At 49.2% G+C, this 21,948-nt stretch overlaps 1 protein-coding gene across 1 annotated transcript in view; it reads right to left on the bottom strand.

The window, feature by feature from the left end:
* The window catches only part of LOC127035326 (complement C3-like), a 190,556-nt gene extending 175,994 nt beyond the window's left edge, over positions 1–14,562 (bottom strand). Inside the window, exons 1-10 of the mRNA XM_050925059.1 lie at positions 14,445–14,562; positions 10,450–10,642; positions 8,294–8,456; positions 7,567–7,637; positions 6,472–6,566; positions 4,953–5,035; positions 4,702–4,792; positions 4,101–4,203; positions 3,889–4,009; positions 946–1,061 (exon numbers count right to left, since the gene is read on the bottom strand). Coding sequence (XP_050781016.1) covers positions 946–1,061; positions 3,889–4,009; positions 4,101–4,203; positions 4,702–4,792; positions 4,953–5,035; positions 6,472–6,566; positions 7,567–7,637; positions 8,294–8,456; positions 10,450–10,642; positions 14,445–14,515 — 1,107 coding nt within the window. The 5' untranslated portion in view covers positions 14,516–14,562. The remainder of the gene's footprint in view (positions 1–945; positions 1,062–3,888; positions 4,010–4,100; positions 4,204–4,701; positions 4,793–4,952; positions 5,036–6,471; positions 6,567–7,566; positions 7,638–8,293; positions 8,457–10,449; positions 10,643–14,444) is intronic.
* Between the last annotated feature and the right edge of the window lie 7,386 nt (positions 14,563–21,948).

The following is a 21,948-nucleotide window of genomic DNA, read 5'->3' on the forward strand; positions in this document are numbered from 1 at the left end:
ACCAGCAGCGGGCTGAGCAGGGCCTGGGATCCTTGTCTAGGGTTCCAGCCACCAGCCCCACTCAGCCCGCTGCCGGTCTGGGGTTTCATTTACTCAGCTGGCAGTGGCCTGAGCAGGACCAGTGGCCAGGACTTTGCCACTCGTATTCTACTGAGTGTACATTCTAATGAGTGTACATTGCCACTCGTATTCTACTGACAATTCCTGTAACAGTAGCATCAGGAGAACAGAGTTTCTCAAAACTAAAGCTCATTAAAAACTATCTCCGCTCTACAATGAGTCAGGAACGCTTAACTGGTCTTGCTATTTTTGCAGTCGAACAAGACACGACTTTGTCTTTGTCATATGATGACATTATTACTGATTTTGCAGCCAAAAAAGCCAGAAAGATTGCTTTTAATTAAAAACTAATCCTTGTTTCAATACCTCTTCATATAAATTTCCAATAAAATTTTGACAAATTAAAAAAATTATATTATTTGCATCATTCTGTCAAATCAGAATTTTTTCTATAGTGCTACTTCTTTAGTGCTAGTGCATCAGCATTACAGGGTGCTTAATTAAGTTAAACTGGTTTTAATAACGTGAATGTGGCAAGTTTTCCAGTACTGTATGCTTATATTTGTGTTGCTAAGAGCAGATCAGGCACAGGGGCACCAGTTTAATAAACTTGCCTAGGGCACCATAAATCCTAAGGACGGCCCTGATTCCACACCTTGTATTTGCTGTCAGATTTTGGGCCAGACCCTGCTCTTTTTATGCTGATGCAAATCTAGAGTGGAATCACACTGGAATTAGGTTGGTGTAACTGAGATCGGAATGTGGCCCTTTGTTTCCATTCTATTCTAAGTTCTTATACCATCATGATCACCCTAGTACCCACAGTTTTCTCCTCTTTATACACCTCAGGTAACAGTGGGCACGATCCAGAAGAAGAGATATTACCATGAGTTCAAATGGCATCCCTGGCTTGAAGTACTTGGGTGTTTTTGTGAAGTGGATCTGATAGGGAGATATCACAATGTTAATTCCGGTTCTCTCTGCTTCAACCATGTCGCTGCCTGCAGAGAAAAGCCATAGGTCAATTAAAACTGAGTAAGGCAATACAGATTTTGTCCTTAAGGTCCAGGCTAAAACACAAGGAATAGGCCATGGTCAGATGTTGATTCTTGTGATTTCACGAGTCTCCTGTTTAAATTCCTTGTCTTCAAGCCCCAGCTGCTAGAATCACCATATGGCACGAGAATCTCAGCTGTCATTTAAAAGAAGAAATAAGTTTCTAACCCTCCTGGTTGCAGAGAAAAGCTTCAAAACACATCCCAAGTGTGATCTAACGCCTCAAAAGCCAGGAAGGAATGAAAAAGCACCCAAAGTTTATTATTTTTAAAAAACCTCATGATTTTTCATATGATCTCTTGATTTTGGGAGTGGGGGGACTGACTTGTGATTTTTGCACTTTAGGGGTTGGCATTACTGCAGGACATTGAGCCTGATTCTGTTCTTGCACCAGTATAAATCAGAAATAACTCCCCTGCAGTCAGTGGCACTGTAGCAGTGAAAACAGAATCAGTCCCTTTCATGCTAAAATGACTTATTTTAGCTTTTAAAGATGCAACAAGAAAGAACAAAAACAAAGTCTCTGAGAGAGAGAGAGCACAGTGTGTGTGTATCTATATAATAAGATTCCAGGATTGTCACTCTGTCTATGTACCACTCTGAAGCCTAGAACGTCTGTTGTGTCTGTGTGAAGTGATGGAAGCAGCTATACAAGCAAGAGAAGGGCTCTTTTTAGTTACAATATCACCAAGTTCAATCGTCACCAGGATTTGAAGTCTGTTACAGGCCAATTTTTAAGTCCCCAGCCATTCTGACTTTACCAGCCTGGTGTACAGCTCCAGCAAGGAATGTGCCATGCCAAGAGCCCTAGACCATTGTGATATCAGACACAGCTCAACCAACCAATCACCACCTTTACTCTACCACGAATTTGCATGCAGTAATGTCATTGGTTGTTTGGATTACTTGGTCTAATTGCCACACCCCTGCAACAGCACAGGCTTTCAGCTACTAGTTTCATCTGTAACAAGCTACAGCTGCTTGGAACAGAATGGCTGCTCCCTCTGCAGGGAAAGTTTAGAAATCATAGCTATGTAGAGCAGGAAGGGACCGTGAGAAGTCATCTACTCCATCCTCCACACTGAGGCAGGAGTAAGTATGCCCAGACTATCCCTAAGAGCTGACCCAGAGCTCTTAGAAATGGTAAGCTGCAATGCACAGGAAACAAAGGTGCAACAGTTTCAAGCTACTTTTGCTGGTGTAAATCTGGATTTATTCCGAGTGTGACACTACACCCCATATTCTTTATAGAAATATTGTTATAATACAATTATAGCATAACTGAGATATATTTTGTGCAAGATGGGTCTTGTGAGATATCATTGGAAAGGCTATGATTTACTGAATATGAATATATATGTATATATCATTTTTGTATCTTAATTTAGAAATATTAACTATACATCTGTACTACAAAAGCGTTTGCACCCAGAGAACACCCACCAGACAAAATGCAATCAGTCTGGCTGGCTAGCTGGATACAAATCAATAGACTATTAGGGAGAACAATGGGACTTTGAAGAGGGTAATCTCCCATCTTCCTGGGATGCTGCAAATGGACTTTGAGTTATGGCTGCAAGGTCATATGATTAAGTCACCTGATACTAGACTCCATAATAAAATTAGTCCTTTTCCACTGGCCAGGGGTGGGAATCACACTGGAAGAGAAGCAACAAAGAGTTCTGTGGCACCTTATAGACTAACACATGTATTAGAGCATAAGCTTTCGTGGGTGAATACATGTGTTAGTCTATAAGATGCCACAGGACTCTTTGTGCTTTTTACAGATCCAGACTAACACGGCTACCCCTCTGATACTGGAAGACAAAGGATTCCCGCCATATGTAAAACTTATTTAAAGCAGGGAAGTGAGATAATCAGGGTCAGTTCTTCACTGAATGCCCACCCAAGATGACTGCTGAAAACACCTAAGACTGATCTGGGGAAGACAGGACTGAACTCAGGCTAGAGTGTCTCTGGCCTGTGAAAGAAATACCTGGAGTTTGAAGCTGCAAGCAAGAGCAGCTTACCTTGAGGAAACTCTGCAATCTGCCCAAAACAACATTTAGGGTGAGAAGTTACTGCTTGTAACCAATTTCTGTAGTAACTGAACTTATGTTGCGTTTTTGTTTTGTTTACTGGATAACCTGCTTTGATCGGTTTGCTATACCTTATAATCACTTAATATCTATCCTCTGTAGTTAATAAACTTGTCTTTGCTTTCTCTAAAACCAGGTTGTGGAATTCATAACGGGGGAGCAAAAAGCTGTGGATATCACCCTCCACATTGAGGGAGGGGGCGAATTTCATGAGCGAACCCTGGACAGTTCTCTGTGCAGTGCAAGACGGTACAATTCTGGGTTTACACTCCAGAGGGGGTGTGCACTGGAGAGCTGGGAAATTCCTTAGCTGAAGCCTTCCTGTGCAGAGCTGATTTCAGTGTCTGTGTCTTTCTGCAGCTAGGCGTGTCCCTACCTCGGTCTGTGCTGGAGGAGGCTTGAGAGGGCCTGGATCAGCAGGACAGAGTAAGGGAGCCCAGGCTGGTGGAAAGGGCAGGCTCAGTGGTACCCCAATTGGGGGGAGGAACCCGTCACACCAGGTTTACCCCAGAGAGAATGAGATCAGAATCTGGCCTGCAGCCTTTAAGATCTGCAGAACCCTAAGCAGATAGGGCTTTATGCATCTAAATCAACACCTTGCACTGCACTCGGCACTGGCTTAGAACACCCCATGAATAAAGCACTTGGCTTTGCACTTATTGCTGATGCTCACCAGATTCTGTCAAAACGGTGACAGAGATGTAGAGCGAGTGGCCAACCAGTTCGTTCAGGTTGGCAAACCGAGCCTGCAGCATCGCTCTGGTCAGCGTTGCTTCCCCATCTCCGTCTTCTATCTAGGAAGGGAGAGAGAGTTTCATGACCTCACCCACACAGTTTCCCAGGAGGCATGAATCTCTCCTCACCACAGCTGAGAACAGGAATTACCGAGATTCTCTTGAGAGACTGTGGGATACTCCTCTTCTCATCATCCATCTTCACCCCAAAGAGGACAAAGGCATAGCCATCTAGTTTTTTCCCATATAGGTACCTGGAGGAGATACGGATGGGTAAGAAGTAAGATAGGTAAGGAAACCTATTGCTGAATATTATGGTCTCATGCCACCATTCTCCTCTATAGGCCCAGCTCCTCGGTTAGTTTATCTCTCCCATGTTCCACCATGGTAAGAAGTGGACCATTATGGCTATGGTGCATTACGGGAATTTAATTCCAGATTACAAGTCCAGCCCATGGAGAAGAATGGAAGAATGAAACACCTGAATGGCAACTCTCATGAGGCACCATGCCAGCATTTCTGAATCACAAGGTCTTCAGACTTTTTTTTTTTCTTTCCATTTTTGTACATTGGTTTCTGGATAAAAAAAAAAACAAACAGAATTTTCCATGGAAGAAGGATGCTCTTCATGAAAAAAAAATATTTAGTGGAAAACATTCCCAAAGTGATGCAAGACTTAGGTTTCTTTCTGCACTAAAACCTGTGGTTGCTACCCCACTCAGCTGATCCTTTCCACCCACTCGCAGACTCACTTCGCAGTGATAGAAACCCTGAAGTCTTCATTGCTATCGATGTATAAAAACTTCTCAGATGGTTCCAATATGACTTCGAAACTTGGCAACACTGGAGAAACAAGAGGAGAAAAGGAGAACATTGAGCTTGTAGGAGAGGGTGGGTTGCCAGCACTGCCAAGCCGAATGGAGAGTTTGCTCCAAGATGGTGCCAGGAGAGTAGAGACAGAGCCGCTCCCTAAGCCTGGGCCCGGTGGGTGCCGGATTCTTACCGTACTCCTTAACATCAAATTGTGCACTGAAGGTCTGCTGAGGGGAGTCTTCATACTTGGCTGTGATCTTCCAGGTTCCCAGACTGGAGGAAGGAAATAAGAAGGAACAGTGAATGCACTTAACACGCACATTTCACAAGGCCCACCTGGCTCACTTGTTTCTCCAGTAATTTTATCAGCTCGTAAAGGTAAATCTGAGCCATACATGGAACTCAAGCCATCTTCAGAGAACTACATGGAACCTCAGACAAGTCATTTTTTGCTGCACCTAGATGTTTTCATGAACCAGAACTAGAGGCAGGGACTTGGAACAAAACATTAACCTTTGGCCAGCAAGGTTTGGGAAGTTTGGATCAAAACTTTGTGGCTAGCACTTGTTTCTTCAGTCTGTGTGGACCAAAACCCTCAATCCAAACACCTCCAAATTTAAGGAAACTCTAATCCAAACCAAAATCAGGGCCCTCACTCACCAGCTCACTGATGCAATTTTCAGAGTAGTTGAGCATTCCTAAATTCCATTGAATGGGAGGTAGGATGCTCGGCATTTTTGAAAAACAGACCAACAGGGCTTAATCCTGCCTTCACATACTCTGGAATAAATCAGGAGTAATAGCAAGGAAGTCAGTGCAACTTCATTCTGGTGTCTGCGTAGACTTGGAAAGATTAGTTCTTTTATTGATACGTGTCATTGATTTCACTGTGCACACGCATACCGACAAAAACACATTTATATCAATAATATCAAAATATACAGATAGGCAAAGCAAGAAAAATACTGCTTGAGAACTTACTACAGTTTGATTTAAGGCTTTATACTTTGTGTATTTGGCCATATGATTATCCACTGAAACTATAAGAAATATAAATCAAATTATGCCAAGATTGGATAGCATAGAATATGAGGGTTGGAAGGGACCTCAGGAAGTCATCTAGTCCAACCGCCTGGTCAAAGCAGAGCTAATCCCCAGAGAGATGGTTGCCCAGTATCCCTAAATGGCCCCCTGAAGGATTGAACTCACAACTCTGGGTTTAGCAGGCTAATGCTTGAACCACTGAGTTCTCTCCCCCCACTCAATCAGGGGTGGCTCTAGGTATTTTGCCGCTCCAAGCATGGCAGGCAGGCTGCCTTTGGCGGCTTGCCTGCGGGAGGTCCCCGGTCCTGCAGATTCGGCGGCATGCCTGCAGGAGGTCCGCCGAAGCCATGGGACCAGAGGACCCTCCGCAGGCATGCCGCTGAAGGCAACCTGCCTGCCGCCCTCGCGGCAACTGGCAGAGCGCCTCCCATGGCTTGCCACCCCAGGCACACGCTTGGCGTGCTGGTGCTTGGAGCTGCCCCCGCTCTCAATAGATATGTGTCAGGAGAGTTTGTTTTCTCGACGTCACTTGAAAATGCCTTTAGGAGATGATCTAGCTGATGGGCCACACACAGTAACTAGCTCCACATCATCTCTTCTGCTTCCCTGCCCAATTCCTGCAAAGCTCTGCTCCATCCAGGCATAGTAACATCCGGGCAATCTACCTGATAATCTCCGGCAAGTTATGGCTCAGGGAGAAGATGCCTGATTTCAAGGGGGCGGAGATGGGAATCTGCTTGACAATAATGGACTCAGGGGTCTGGAAAGGAAACAAGTTAAGAGTTTAGGGAGAAAAATGCTTCAAATTGCTCTTCACAACATCATCTGCCACATTTACATTCCTGGGCCAGTGGAGGGTTCTCCATACTTCCAACAATAGCATGTAACAATCTGGACTCCACTGATTGGTTTGAATTTCTTAACTAGCCAGAGACACCGGAAAAAATGACAAATCTCTCTTGACCTTCTGATCTGGCTCAGCGAGGCCAGCAAAGAACTCAAGGAGGCGGCTCGGAAGACTAAAGAGCCTCCACGGCAGAATCTTGCAGATGCCAGACTTAACCCTGAGCTAGCTGCAAACCTTGGAGCTGCCCAAAGGGCCGCATGGCTCTGCCAACCACAGCTGCTCCCCATCGCAAGGCCCCAGCTGGTTATGCTGCTGCTCAGGACAGAGTGTCAAAGAAAGGGGAAACTGAGTCAAAGAGGAACTGAAGGGACGGATGTGTTCCCTCCCCTCCCAGCTGGCTGAGGTGAGGAAAACCCCGGGGGATTATTGCCCAGGGTTTTGCAGCTGATTTACTTTATTTTATGGATCATAAAGCCCAGTGGAAAGGGCCTGAACAGAACTAATGCCTGGAGCTATAATCCCTGTTCCTGCCACCAGTTTACACGTCCTTCAAAGGGCTCCTTGCAGTGGCTCCTTGTCGTCAGCCTTCCCAGACGACCACCTGCCTGGCTCTTCCAAAATTCTGCTCAAGCGTTAACACCGTTGCAGAATCGCGGGACCTCCCCCAAGAGCTGCCTGGCTGCTGCCCCTGCAAACTTTGTAACCTCCGTAATGACAGGGCAGAATTTGGATGCCAGAGGTTTGCAAAAAGAGTCCTCAGATAATCATTTGCTTTTCTCCTGGCCATACCATGTTGCAGCTACACGCAGGGGGTCTATGCAGCCTCTTCAGTCTCAATAAATTGCTGCACATTACCCAGACAAATGGCTAAACCCACCTATCCCCCTACGGACTCACAGAACAGAGACCTCACCTCAAACTCCACGATCACTGTCTTAGACACCGGTTCCAGTTTGTGACCCACAGTGAAGATCCGGTAGAGGACTGAGAAAATAAAGAGAGAAGAGAGGGATGTCATTAACTGATAGATATCTTGGCCCAAACTTAGGTATCTAAGTCAGATTGAAACCAACGGGAGTTCAGTGCCTTACTCCACGGAGGAACTGAGCCATCAGCCCCCATCAGGGGTTGTTTCACGATAGCCTCTTTCTACAGTTGGAAATCTCCATGGCTTTTTAATTTAGGCTGTTTTCTTGCTTTTCTCCCCTGTCCCTAAGTACCAGATGGGAGGGCTTTGTCATTGCAGGGACCTGTCCTGCTCTGAATGGCCTGGGATTAGCAGCTCCTATTTCACACAGGCTTTGGGATGGTCGTCAGATTGGGACATGTATCTTGGTTCAAGATGGAGCAGAACCAGTCACTGTGATTTGAAAAGTTCCATCGCCCATTCTTAATCCAATGGCCCACCCAGTCTTTTGGTATCTAACACTCAACAGGACGTTCCAGCTAGGACGATGCTGAAGGGTGAAATATTGCAAATTCATGGTGGCAGAGTCTCTGCTCCAACTGTCCTCCATCTTCAGTCAGACAACAAGCAAAGCAATATGCACAGGATGGACCCAGCAGCCCTTCTGTAGATATGGCATGACATCAGCAGCTCTCACCCCTTCCCATTAGAAGAGATCAGGGGAAGGCAGTACCTGTAGACCCGGGTGTATAGATGGTTTTGTCTGTCTGGATAAAGATGTATCCACTGTGGAAATGGACCAGAACCACTTTCTCCAGGGTTTGCTGAGGGAACGTAGCCTTGACCACAACATACTGGTTTTGTTTGGAATCCTTCTTTATGTCTTTGGTTGGAACCTGCATGAGAAGAAAAGCATGGATGAGTTCTTCCTGCTTTTACTCACTGCCACAAGGGATGCTCTAAGCAAAAGTGTTAACAATGCTTAAGTTATACATGGAAAGAATCCATAAGAAAACATGGCCTTTTACTAACCCACTCTACATGCAGTTCTCCAGCAGCTTACACACCTGCCGTAAGATGGTGGGGAATACCCCAGGTGGAGGGGGATTCCTAGGATGGCACAGTCAGTGTAAGTCACCACCAGTGAGTCAGGCCAGGCCATTTGGACGGTCCTGTACCCTTTGTCCGGTCACCTCCTCTTATATGGAATGTTTGTTAACCAAAGGGCATCCCATGGGTGCCCTGCTGAAGTCAGTTCTACTGCACTGATGTGCTCCCGACTATTCCTACTGTGCTCCCCTAAAACTGTAACATCTTGGAGACCTTCCCTCTGTCCTCCCAACTCTCCGTGTTAACAGGAATTAAGACAAAAGTATTCACCAAAACTCTTGTGACTTTAACCATTTCATAGTCGTCTTTTTTTTTTTTAATTTGCAATGGAAAATGCCAAAAAATGAACAAAATCATGTCAATTGCATGTCCACCATCACAATACCTGAGTATCTTCCAGTTGGGCATTAAGAAACAGAACTAATATCTGTCCAATGTGGTTTGATGTTAGATCTCACTGTGATTCCGTTTATCTATTTAAGTTATTTTATGGCCCCTATTATCATATCAGTATATTGTTACCCAAGTGTCTCAATTTTAATGCATTTTCCCTCACAGCATGCCCTCCCCCTGCGCCCAGGATAAAGAAGTGCTATTATCTATATTTCAGAGTTGGAAAAACCCTGAGGCACAGAACAACTTATCGAAGGATGCCGAGAGAGTCTGTGACAGAGCAGGAAATCAAATCCAGGTCTTCTAAGTCCCAGGCTAGCACCCTAACCACCAGACCATCCTTCCTCTCAACTTTTTCTTCTACCTCCAAATTTGGGGCACCTCAGTTTTTAGGTCCCCAACAAGAGACTTCCCAGCGTTTATCTGACTAGTTAGCTATACGCTCCCATCACTAATAGATTCCTAGATGTTACGGACAGAAGGGACCAATGTGAGTTAGTCTGACCTCCTGTATAACTAGGGCCCAACCAAATTCATAGTCCATTCTGGTCAATTTCATGGCTGTAGGATTTGAAAATTAGTCAATTTCATGTTCTCAGATGTTTATATCTGAAATTTCAGGGTGTTGTAACCGTGAGGATCCTGACCCAAAAGTGATTCATGGAGGCGAGGGGGTTGCAAACCTGTTGGGGGGTGGGGTCATAGGATTGCCACCTTCACTTCTGCACTGCCTTCAGCTTCCTGCAGCCAGGGGAGGTACCCAGAGGTGGGTCTCATCTTCCCCAGAGAGCAGCTGTGCAGGGCAGCAGTAAGTCCTGTCCCTCCCCAGCATCTGCGGCTCCAGGCACCAGCGCTCCAAGCACGTGCCTGGGGCAGCAAGCCGCGGGGTGCGCCCTGCCTGGCCCTGCAAGGGTGGCAGTCAGGCAGCCTGTGATGGCTTGCCTGCAGGCAGTCCGCCGGTCCCGCGGATTCTGCATTAATTCAGCGGTGGGTACGCTGAAGCCGTGGGATCAGGGACCTCCCGCAGGCAAGCCGCTGAAGGCAGCCTGCCTGCCATGCTTGAGGCGGCAAAAAATCTAGAGCTGCCCCTGCTCCCCAGCCCTGAGGGGACTAACAGCTGGAGCCAGGGGCATGGTAGGAGACCCCGGCTGGGGCGCCCCCAGCCCTGCCCCTTTTCCTCCCCTCCAATAGCTAGATTTCACAGAGGAGGTCTGATTTCACGGTCTCTGATGCATTTTTCACGGCCATGAATTTGGTAGGGCTCTATGTATAACACAGGCCATAGACTTTCATCCAGCAATTCCAGCTCATAACTTCATGCTGGGCTACAGTTGAAAATGATAACCTTTGTTTCACGGGATGACCTGAGACTGGAGTTTTACGCACCTTTATTATGGCTGTGCCCATCATCCCATTCTCCTTGTTGAGGTTGGTTTGGACCTGGTATAAGATGTTTTTCTTAAACGGGAAGTCCTGCACGATGATTGTAACTGCGACTGGGGCACTGAGGCCATGGGCTTCCACCACGACCTTCTCTTCACTCTCCACCCGCAGGACGTTGGGTGTGATCAGGGAGTAGCTGTGAATGGTGAAAAGGTTGATTTGATGAATTCAGTCAGTATTTAAAACCCCACTGGCTGCGATTCCCACATCCCCAAGGAGGTTTTATACCAAGCTTGTTGCCACGGTTTACAATTTATTATTTGCTTTACAGCAGCATCTTGAAATCCCAACAGCGACTGAGGCACAGTACAAACACAGAGTAAGAGAGAGTTCCTGCCCCTAGGGGTGTGTCTACACAGCTGCTGGGAGGTATGACTCCCAATATGGATAGACATAGGACTTGTCTACACTATGGGGGTTTTCTATCGGTGTAGATAATGCACCATCCATTCCTCCATCAGCCTAGCTGCATCTACACTGGCAGTTAGGTTGGCTTAACTACAGTGCTGCTTAAACCCCTGAGCAATGTAGCTGGGTTGACCTAAATGTTAAATGTAGACCAGGGCATACAAGTGCTAGCTCTGATCGAACTGGTTCCTAAAAATTGCAACAGGGCCATGGCAGCTGGGGACCAAAGTGCACTAAGACAAACTGCACTAAGGAATTGTTAGTACACATTAACAGTGTCCTCACAGACAGTGAGTGTGCAGTGGGAGGTAGATTTATACCTCAGTTTGCTGTGAACTAAGTCTTCATGGAGACAAGCCCTTCCAAGTCCAGTTGACTTTGCCCCTAAATCACCTAGGCTGTCTGGAAAATCCCCCCTTAGGCAATGGCATTAAAGCAAGGTTGCCGTCTTCCTGGAGAAATAATTGACTGATTACATCACCCATAGTGTTGTGAATTCACAAGGAAGTAAGCCTGGAGGGAAATAAGTTTTGCTAAATGTCAGCCAAGTTGTCTGTGTGTCACTCTGATATGAACGCTGATGGACGATCAGACAAGAGTTTTTCATACCGGATAAAGATCATACACACGCACACGCATCGGTGAAAAATTCAGGGCATACTGCACTCCTGTCCCTAATGAAAATTGCTGTGAGTGGATGTGTCCTCTGGCCTGATCCTCTGTTACCGCTGTTGCCACTTTTCCGAAATGGGGTGTCCTGCTGTACACAGATACAGTAGGGGATGCTCTTCCCTTTAAGTCAGTGCTGACCCCAATGCCCCGGCATGGTGCCAGGGGTGCTGCATTGCAACTAGCTAAGTTGTGGCTCAGTAGGGGGTGCTCTCTTCCAACTCTGTGGTGATCTTGATGACCCACTTTGATGCTAGTGCTGTGCTGGTGGGGGCAGGCCCGGTTTAACGCACGTGTATTCAGTGCTCTTGCACTGGGCCCCCATCTCCTGGGGTGCCTGTCCATCTGGGCGGGGGGTGAACAAAGCCTGTCAGATTATTTTTTTGGTCCGTCACAGTCCAGCTTGGGGCAGGGGAGCCGATGGCACCAGGACCAGGATGGGAACAGAGGCCCCCACCACCGGTGTGCTATGGTGACAGCCAGTTGGCTGGAGCAGGGAGCCAGGCCAGCCCCATTGGACTGGAGCCACCATGTGGGGTAACTATGGGGTGATTCAGTCTCCAACAGCCTCATAGGTCCTCCACCCCCTAGGGGTAGGACCCAACCCACTCCTTCCCCCAGTCACACATTTCCCCACGATTTCCATTCCCAAAATTCTTTAATCTGGCACTGGTGGGGGGGTGACTCAGCAGGGGCACTGTCCCCTGGCAGTCAGTGCTGGCACCAATGCCCCAGTGCGGTGCTACGGGGCACTGTGCTGCAGGGAGCAGGGTGTGTGGGTCAGTAGAAGGAGCTTTCCCATCTGAGCCAGTGCCGACCCCAGTGCCCCGTGGGGAGGGCGATACTGTGTCCTCCTGCATTCCACCAACTGCGATCATACAGTCTGCAGCCAGCGTGTGTGACCTTTTATGAATGCGCTGCCCTTTGCACGGCCTGACCCGGCCTAGAGAGGAGCATGCTGCACTGGGGAGTCGTCTAGAACAGGCCATGTTTACTGCTCCACAGGCAGTAAATACCAGGAGCACCTATGCAGGGCGTGTGCTTGGTACCAGCCGTCCACCAGAGCTGTCAAAATGGACCCAGGTAGGCCACTGATATTCCTCCGAGAAATCCTAGAGAGCAGGTCAGGGATGAGACCCGGAGTGAGCCCTGCACAGTGGCTACTGAATCTCTCCCGCTCCTGGGGGATCCCTCCCTCCTCCTTTCCTGAAAGTTGGCCCAGGCTCAGAAACAGGTTTCACAAATCTCTGGAACCCTTTGGGGAAAGCTGCACCGAGGTCTGCGCATCTGCCCTGCAACCCTCCGTGGTGCATTCCCAGTGGGATCAAGCTGCAAAACCCACACCCACATCCAGACGTCCGTCTATCACCCCGAAGTCTGGTATCCGGACAGCAGCCCCTCCAGCCCCATGGGGATGGTAGGGACCTGACCCAGGCTCTGTATGTGAGTTGAGTCATCCTGACAGATCAGTGCATCTCTCATGCAGCTTCTGGCTTCTCACTGGCTCAGCAGGCCCCTGAGGTAGGATGAACCTTTAAGCAGCCCCCTAACCCCACTTCTGAAGTGGGGCATCCCTCAGAGTTTCCCTCTGTCACCCGCTCAGTGTCACATCCATCGTTTGGCCTGGCCATAGGGGGCAGCACCAAATCAAACCAAACTACCTGTTCCTGCCGCCTCCCTTTTATCACAGCCACGCCCGGCACCAAGATCCCTTCCCAGCTTTAGTCTGGGCTATTGGGCTGGCTCCTGGCTGTTCATCTGGCCACCCCTGCACAGACAGGAACAGGGCGGGAGGCGGTAACCATGCCAGGCAGCCAATCAGTCAGATGGACAATAGAAGCTTAGCCCCGGGGTCACACTCAGAGCACTCACCGGACATAGATCTCACAGCCCTTTACAGAGGTAGGTAAGTGTCATGATCCCCTTTCACAGATGAGGGAGAGGCCGGCAGAGAAAAGGGGAGGGACTTCCTTAAGGTCACACAGCCGGTCAGTGACTCAGCTGGGAATAGACCCCAGCAGTTTTGAATCCTAGTCACACCACCTGGCTCTAACCACTAGACATCATTCCCCTCCCAGAATCCAGGCGTCTCCTGGATATCCCTATTGTGAGACCGTCAGGTAGAACCAAGGAGTTCTGACTTCCCTTCCCATCTTCTGGCCCCCTAGGCACATTCCCTCTAACAGCTGGAAATAAAACCCAGGAGTCCTGACTCCCAGTGCCGTGCCCAAGTCGTGGACCACTGTGCTTCGGAAGCCCACCAGCTCCTTGGAAGTGAACTGGGTTTTGGTCTGCCTCATGCACCATAAGCAATCCCCTTAGCCAGTGGAGTTACTCCACTGTAACTAACTATCCATTGAAGTCAGTGGAGTTACTCCAGGTTTGCACCAGTTTACACTGAAAATAGAATTTATCCCCATTGGGTGTCTTGCAGATGTAGAAGCTGAGCAAGGAGTTCAAGATGTGGCCTATAGAACCTGATTCTGGTCTCTTTTAGGGCCTGATCCAAAGGCCACTGAAGCCAAGGGAACGACAACCCCACTGATTTCAGCACATTTCCGGGGGGTGCAATCCCACTGTTTTCTATGGAGTTACTCCCAGTCTACATCTGGTTCACTTAGATCAAGTGAGGCTCAAAATCCAGTTTATTCTTTAAAAAAAATTCTGTCTTCCAAACCCCAAAATTAGCCTCGGAACTGAGCAAGGGAGAAGAGGGCTGGACCAGGCGAGGAAGAGAATTTCTGCAGCCTGTTGCCACTCCACACACAGTAGCAGAGAAGAGAGGAAAATTAAGCTTGGTTTCCATTGGGAGCCATGTAACCAACCCAGGTTAATATCCTCATCACCGCGGGGGTACTTACAGTTGGCTGTGAGAAACAGCCGGGAAGTAGAAAGCAAACACGGCCACCAGGTAGAGAGCAGAGCCCCCCATGGTGAGGACAGGAGGGTCAGGAGAAATAGCTCCTCCTGGGCTATTTATCCTCAGAGTTGCCTGTAAGCTGAGCCCTTGTGCAAACAGCTGGGCGGGTTAGTCAGTGAGGGGGGAGTCCAGGAAACCTGAAAAGTTCAGAACAAAAGATGTTTTCTTCACTCCCTTGACACAAGAGTTCACTTGTCTTTCCAAGTAGGGGTGGGGTTGGAATTAGGACCTGAGGCTGTGGTTGTGTTTACTACACTCCAAGGTGCTAAACACAGATCAGAATGGTGGGGCTCTGATAAATACCACAGTTCAGTTTTGCATGGGGGGCAGAAGTGGGGCTGGAGTCAGGACTTCTGGGTTCTGCTCCCAGCTGTGAATGAGGTTATAGCAGGGGGCACTGGGAGTCAGGACACTTGGGCTTTATTCCTAGCTCTGGGAGGGGAGTGGGATCTACTGAGTTATAACGAGGGGGCACACTGAGTATCAGGACTCCTGGGTCTGCCTGTTGACTCTGTTGTCCCTTGGGCAAGTCCTGGGATGTTCTGGTAGGGAAAGCGGTCCCAGTCCTCAAGGGAGTCCCAGAAGGGTGGATCTCTCTGTCTATCCCACTCATTTGGATTGTAAAACCTTTGGGGCAGAAACTGTCTCTTAGGCCAGGACTCCTCTACACTCTATTAGTGAATCTATGTTCCTGATAGCAATGGTGGGAGTGCTAATAAAGACAGGGAACCAGCATGTTCAACCAACCGTCATCTACACCTGCTCTGTATGTTTGCACAGCACCTAGCACAAAGAAGGCCTTTGGGTGCTACTGCCAGGTAACATAAAACTGATCAAAGGAAATAATAATGTGGAATTAACCTGCGGAACTCATTGCCACATGATAGTCCTGCTTCAGGACATAAGGAAATGGATGTTAAGAGGTAATGTCCCCACCGGGAAGACTATAATTGTCCACAGTAGAGTTTCTTGCCCCTCGCTCTGAAATGTCTGGTCATGGCCATGCTTGGCGCTAACCCTATGATCTGATCCAGTGTGGCAGTTCCTGTGCTCCTAAATACATCATGGTTGGCATCTTCAAAGCCATGTAGGAGATTCAGACATATTTTAATGGCAGATGGATATCAAAATCCCTTTGGTGGCTTTGAAGCTCGAAACAGCAATTTGCACAGGCACCGGTTAACCTATTGCTCTTCACCTGCAATAAACCCATAATCCAGTACCTGGTCTTTTAGAGGTTAAAATCCTTGATGAACCAGACTTTCAGATCTCTGGGACAGATCATCCTCTGGTATGAACCCACCTAGCCCCATTGATATCACTCATCTCAGAGTCTGTTTTTTCCTTCCTCTAGGTAAAAGCAAACCAGGGAAGGGTTAATGGGGGAAGGCAGGTTATCAGCTGCCTTCCAGTAACAGATTTTTTTTCCTGGCAGTGGTATTTGGACAGGGCTTCAGTCTGGACAATATCCAAAGACATCCAGTTGCAACATATTTACTTATGGATAAACAGTCTACTGGGCTTACCTAACAATGGGTGTCACAAGTCTGAGCGGTGACAATGCCATATGGGTAGCAGGGCCAAGGAGGGCTCAATAGAATGGGAGCGGTGAAAGTAAAAGCAACATAGTGTCATGGCTAAGGCAGCAGCCTGGGACCCAGGAGATCTGAATTCTCTTCCAGGCTCTGCCCCTGACCTGCAGTGTGACCTCTAGCATTGCCTCTGGATGATGAATCTCTGGGACAGAGCCACTGCCCCTTGCTATCTATGACCAGCGCCTAGCATGCTGGGCCCTCCAGGTGCTAATGCCATATGAATAACAAATACAGAGCTGGGCAGATGCTGCCATCATTAGCTCCATTTAAAACCCAAGGGCAACTCCTCAGCTGGCATAAATGGCCATACTGCCATTGACTTCGTTAGAACCAGGGGCGGCCCTAGGTATTTTGCCACCCCAAGCATGGCAGGCAGGCTGCCTTCAGCAGCTTGCCTGCAGGAGGTCCCCGGTCCCACGGATTCGGCAGCACACCTGCAGGAGGTCTGCCAAAGCCATGGGACCAGCAGACCCTCCGCAGGCATGCTGCCGAAGGCAACCTGCCTACCGCCGTCGTGGTGACCAGCAGAGCACCCCCTGCAGCTTGCCACCCCGGGCACACGCTTGGCATGCTGGTGCCTGGAGCCGCCCCTGGTTAGAGCAATGCTGGTTTGCACCAGTCAAGGCACTAGCCTCCAATCAGTGTGTGAGCCTATAGACGTGCCAGACTCATGCCTGCAGCACTTCCTGCTGGTTATCCTGGGAATTAGCTCAACCCAGCCCAGAACACCCTCTGCAGGCCAGTGATCCGCCTTCCAGCTACTGGCCCACATGTCCCCCACAGGACCCCAGTGCCCCTTTAACTGGGTATCCCCCTCCCAGGGGAATCTCCACCCCACTATCCCCACTTTGCCTCAGTATTGGCTACTGCCCAGTCTCCATCTAGCCCCTGTTCACTGGGGCAGACTGCAGTATCAGCCACTCATTATCAGCAAAGGGGGTTGGACCTACTGCCTTGGCCTACCCCTGGGCTGCCCCCTGCAACCCCCAGTACCTCTTGGCCTAATGCTAGGCTACAGCCTGGGGCTTTCCAGGCAGGAGCTCCCCAGCCTCTCCCCAGCCCTGCTTCATTCAGTTACCTTGTCTAGCTCCCTGCAGCCAGGCCCTCCTCCCTCTACAGGCAGAGAGAGTGTTTGGGCTCCTGGCTCACAGCCTCTTATAGGGGCCAGTTGGGCCTGACTGGAGCATGGCTACAGCTGAGCCTGCTTTCCCCAATCAGCCCAGGCTTCTTGCCCCAGCTACAGCCCTCTCCTGGGATGTCTCAAGTCCCGCAGAGCAGGAGCGAGTAATCACTCCGCTACAGAGCCCAAGGGGCTCCTTCATGGGGCTGTGAGCACAGGCGTGTATTTGGCGCTGCTTACCCCTGTCCCGGACACCTGCCCCTTCTGCAGCGTGAGGGAGACCCTGGCGCACGTTTACTTGGAGTGCGCCAGGTTGCAGCCCCTATACCGGCTCCTCACCAATCTCCTGTTGCGTTTGTGGCTGCACTTTTCCCCTCACCTCCTTCTCTATGCACTCCCTATCCGTGGCCCCACAAAGTCGCGGGACCTCCTGGTCAACCTCCTCCTCGCCCTGGCTAAAAAGGCCATCTACGCAGCCAGGGAGAGGAGGTTGGCCGATGGGGACCCGGGTGACTGTGGGGCTTGTTTCCAATCCTTGGTCTTTTCACGTATCCCGGCGGAGTTCCTCTGGGCGGCATCCACTGGCTCCCTTGACGCCTTCGAGGAGCAGTGGGCGCTGTCCGGGGTTCTCTGCTCAGTGTCCCCGTCAGGCTCCCTTCTTATGACCCTTTGACCTCACTCCTGTCCCTGTTCTTTTATTAGTTGTTCCCCGCAATCAGTGGGGTTCTGAGGTCCTATGGGTCCTCCCCTTAGGCTGGGGGGGAATCCTTTAGCAGTGGGCGGGCTTCCGCCTGCCCACTTCCCAGACACCCAATAGGTACAGAGCCCAAGGCCTAAGACTTGCATCTACCATAATAATCAGCCTCGCCCTTTGTTTTACAAGCAAGATTTTAATTTTTCCATCAGGGTAACAGGGAGCAAGTCATGTTTGTGGCCTGGTACTATGGAAATGCCATCTGAGATTGGGGGCCCACTGTCCTAGGCACTGTACCTACACTCAGCAAGATGCAGTCCCTGCCCCAAAGGGTTAATTTATACACTCAGGGTCAGGTCACGGGCTTGTCTCAGTGGAGATATTGTATTGAATGCGTAGTGAGTATTGAATGGAACAGACCCTCAGCTGATGTCAAGCCGTTTACCCCCACTCCTGTCAGTGAAACAACACCTGTTTACACTAGCGGAGGCAACATCTGGTCCAGAACGCACAGATTTTCAAGATACCATTTGATGATGGAGTCTGACCTCCTGCAAAGCACAGGCTATTGTATTGCACTCAGTTCCCCCTGTGTTGAGCCCAATAACTGGTGACCCTCTAAAGCATATACCTTCCAGAAAGGTATCCGGTCTCGATCTGGGGGCGAGTATACAATATCTAAACCATAATTCACACACCAGCCTTGCACATTTATTTTAACAGGCAGGTAAAATGGCATTAGTTGTCCCATGAAAACTGAACAGTACGACTTGGCAGATAGAAATAAACGTCATAACAGTAAGTTTAGCTTGAGGCGACCCCCACGCACTGCAGTTTAAGAGCTGCACTTTATACTATTTGCCACAAGTTGCTACAGAAAGAACATAAAAGAAATGCAGCATGCCCAAGACATGCGATTTGCAAGATTAGCGAGCCACCTTGTAGCTGCTGCCTGAAACATCCGGGGTCTGCATGCTTCTAGTTCTAGGCACACTTGCTGAATTTCAGACACAGGCTCCTGGAAAATTCCACCTTTCACGTTGAATAATTTAATATTAGATAGATTCAGATGAACATGGCCCTGACCCTCCAACCCACAGACAACCTGCACATGTTATTGAACAAACACATGGGTGGACTGTGATCTCGGCTGGATAAACAGCTGGGTTCAATACTCGACCAAGGAAGGATTTATTGGGCAACAGGCCCCTGTTGCAATTTGCAAACAAGGGGGAACATGAGAAAGGGAAACCTATGGGGATTTTCAGGGAAAGGCAGCGCCTTAGTATCAGGGGCTAAAAGCTGCTATTGCTGTGCTCAGAGTAAAGCTGGAAGAACCCCATTAGCTTTGCGGCATGCTGCTGATTTGCATACCAATTTCTTTTGCCTATTGTTTTATTGGCATGTCATACCACTGTGTTTAATTGCATACCTCAGTATTTGCAGGTCGGATTATTTGCAAGCTAGCTTGCTAGCATCTGGGCAGCCTTACGGCGTACCCGCTGTCTTAGCTGCGTCAGCTGGGAAACACACATTCTTGCGTGTCTTAAGAGTGCTTCAGGGAAGTAATGTTGCAAGAGTCTCCCTATACTGTATTTAGTCTCTATGCTTTGGATCTAGTCCTGTAAGGTAGGGAGCGCCCTCCACCTGGTGGGATTCCAACATGGGACCTGTTACCCAAACACAGCATCTCCTGCTACTTGGGCTAACCTTAGCAATGAGTAATGAGCAAGCGATTGTAGTAGTCCGGGGAGTCAGCCACTAGAGAGTGACATGATCACACCCACTATGCCAGTGTATTGCATCCTTATTTGTGAGATTGCAGTGGACTAAGAAGGGAATTGACAGCCAGGAGTTGCCCTGATCCTGTCTTCATGTGGCTATCTGCTAAATACCAATTGATAGGAACTTTGGAGTCTGCTTACTCCCCTGTCTTCCTCCCAGGGCAGTGACCCTGTTTGTAAAGGGCACTGAACAAGCAAAGTGTCTTCTGTGCTATGTGGATGAAAAGGAAATACTCTAAATTGAGAGCCAGGATTAGAACGCAGGAGTCCTGACTCTCATATCCCTTTTCTAACCACTAGCCCCCATTTTCCTCCCTGTGCTGGGACTAAAACCCGGGAGTTCTGAGTCCCAGTATACACACTGTTCTAACCACTAGCCTCAACTCCCCTGACAGAGCTGGAACAGAGCCCAGGAATCCTGAAGCCCAGTCCTTTTGCTCCAACCTACCCAACTCCCTACCCATTTAACATACAGAAGAGTTTGTTTTGTTGCTCTTTGCCAGGCAACTGCTGAGTTTTCTTTTCCTGGGGTTTCCTAAGAGGCCGGCGTGCCCTGCACCTCACGTCCACAGAGATTACCAGGAAATTCCAACATGTTGCTACACTGGAAGGTACAAGGCACTTCCCCCGCTCTCCCACAGATACAGGGCTGCCCAGATGATTCAGGGGGCCTGGGGCAAAGCAATTTGGGGGGGCCCTTCCATGAAAAAAGTTGCAATACTATAGAATACTATAGTCTCATGGGGGCCCCTGTGGGGCCCAGGGCAAATTGCCCCACTTGCTTCCCGCTCTGGGCAGCCCTGCACAGATACCCTCCCATTCCTGAATCCACGTCAGCTCTGGCATTGCCAGTTCCTGTCAACCCTGCACAATCCTTGATTTCTTCACTATTTACCCAGGATTGATGGGAAATAAAGGAATTTTTACTCTCAAATGTATTCAGAGATTTCTCCAAATCTGAGGTTCATCGCTTTGCTGAGGAGGATTCTGGGAACCTGTGAGCAGATGGCATCCCCAGCCTGTCCAAACACATTACACACGGCCAATTTCACTCTCTTCCTGGAACTAATAACCAGATACCAGGCTTCCCAGACCAACTTCCTTTCCCCAGGGTTGACTGTTTCTCAGATGTTTCTCTCGCTGTGTCCCGGGCCGCACTGACAGCGGGCTCTGCGGATGCTGAGCCCCTGTGAAACTCAGGCCTTCATAGCTCACACTGGGCACCCCCAAAAACAGAGGCATTCAGAATTAAAAGCTGCTTTTGCTATTTTGGTTCTGAGCATCTTGGCTAATATCACACAGCAAACCCACAACAGAAACAGAAGCAGGTATCCTTCCTCCCCACGTTCTTCTCTAAGCATTAAACCATGCTCCCCTAGCGAGGAGTAGAACCCATCGCCCCAACCACTCAATCCTCTTCTTTAACCCATAGATCGCAGTCCCCTCTTTAAGCTAGAGTAGAACCCAGAAGTCCGGAGCCCCAGTTCCCTTCTCTAACCATTAGATAACCCTCCCCTCCCTCAGCTGGGAACAGACCACAGGCCAGTTCTACCCACTCTATCCCACTCTCCCCCCGGCCCTGGAAATAGAACCCAGGAGTCCTTAGTTTTGTGTCTTAACCACAAGATCATCTTTCTTCTCCTTCCTGGTTTTTCCTTGATGTAGAAGGTAAACAAGACCTTATGGCACAGACAGGTTTCTCTTGGCAAGTATGATCTCTGTTATTGTCCCACCCTGCCACTGTCCCAGCATCTCTGAGCCCTGACTCTGCTCCCTCCCCTTCACTGCATTGCCAGGGAACCAGCAGAACGTGCAGGTTGTTCAGGGGGGTTTCATTTGGCTGAATGTCATTTTAAAAGGTTCATTTCCCCTCCAAGTGTCTGAAAGTCATTCCAAAATGGGGGGAGGGTGTTCCAGACCTCGCAACAGCCCTGGGGTTCATGGGACTATCCCACTTTGACACCCGTCCAAACCCCCTGCCCTGGTTGGAGTGAACATTTCCTGCATTCTGGGTCACCCAGAGGGGAGGGACAAAAGGGGCTGTTTGCCTTGGGCCCCCAGTTTGAGGGGGCCCCCAAACTCTGTGGCACTGCGCCCTGGTGCACGGTTTTGCAGCGCCGCTCAGGTTTGCTCTGACTGCCCCCCTGACGCTACCTACGGAGGGGCGGGCGAGTCAAATGCGTTGTGAGCCCAGGTGCTAGGCTGCAACGCCACTCACATTTGGCCTATCTGCCTCCATCCAAAGAGGGGGA

This window comes from Gopherus flavomarginatus, chromosome 16 (assembly GCF_025201925.1).
Source record: "Gopherus flavomarginatus isolate rGopFla2 chromosome 16, rGopFla2.mat.asm, whole genome shotgun sequence".
NCBI lineage: Eukaryota > Metazoa > Chordata > Testudines > Testudinidae > Gopherus > Gopherus flavomarginatus.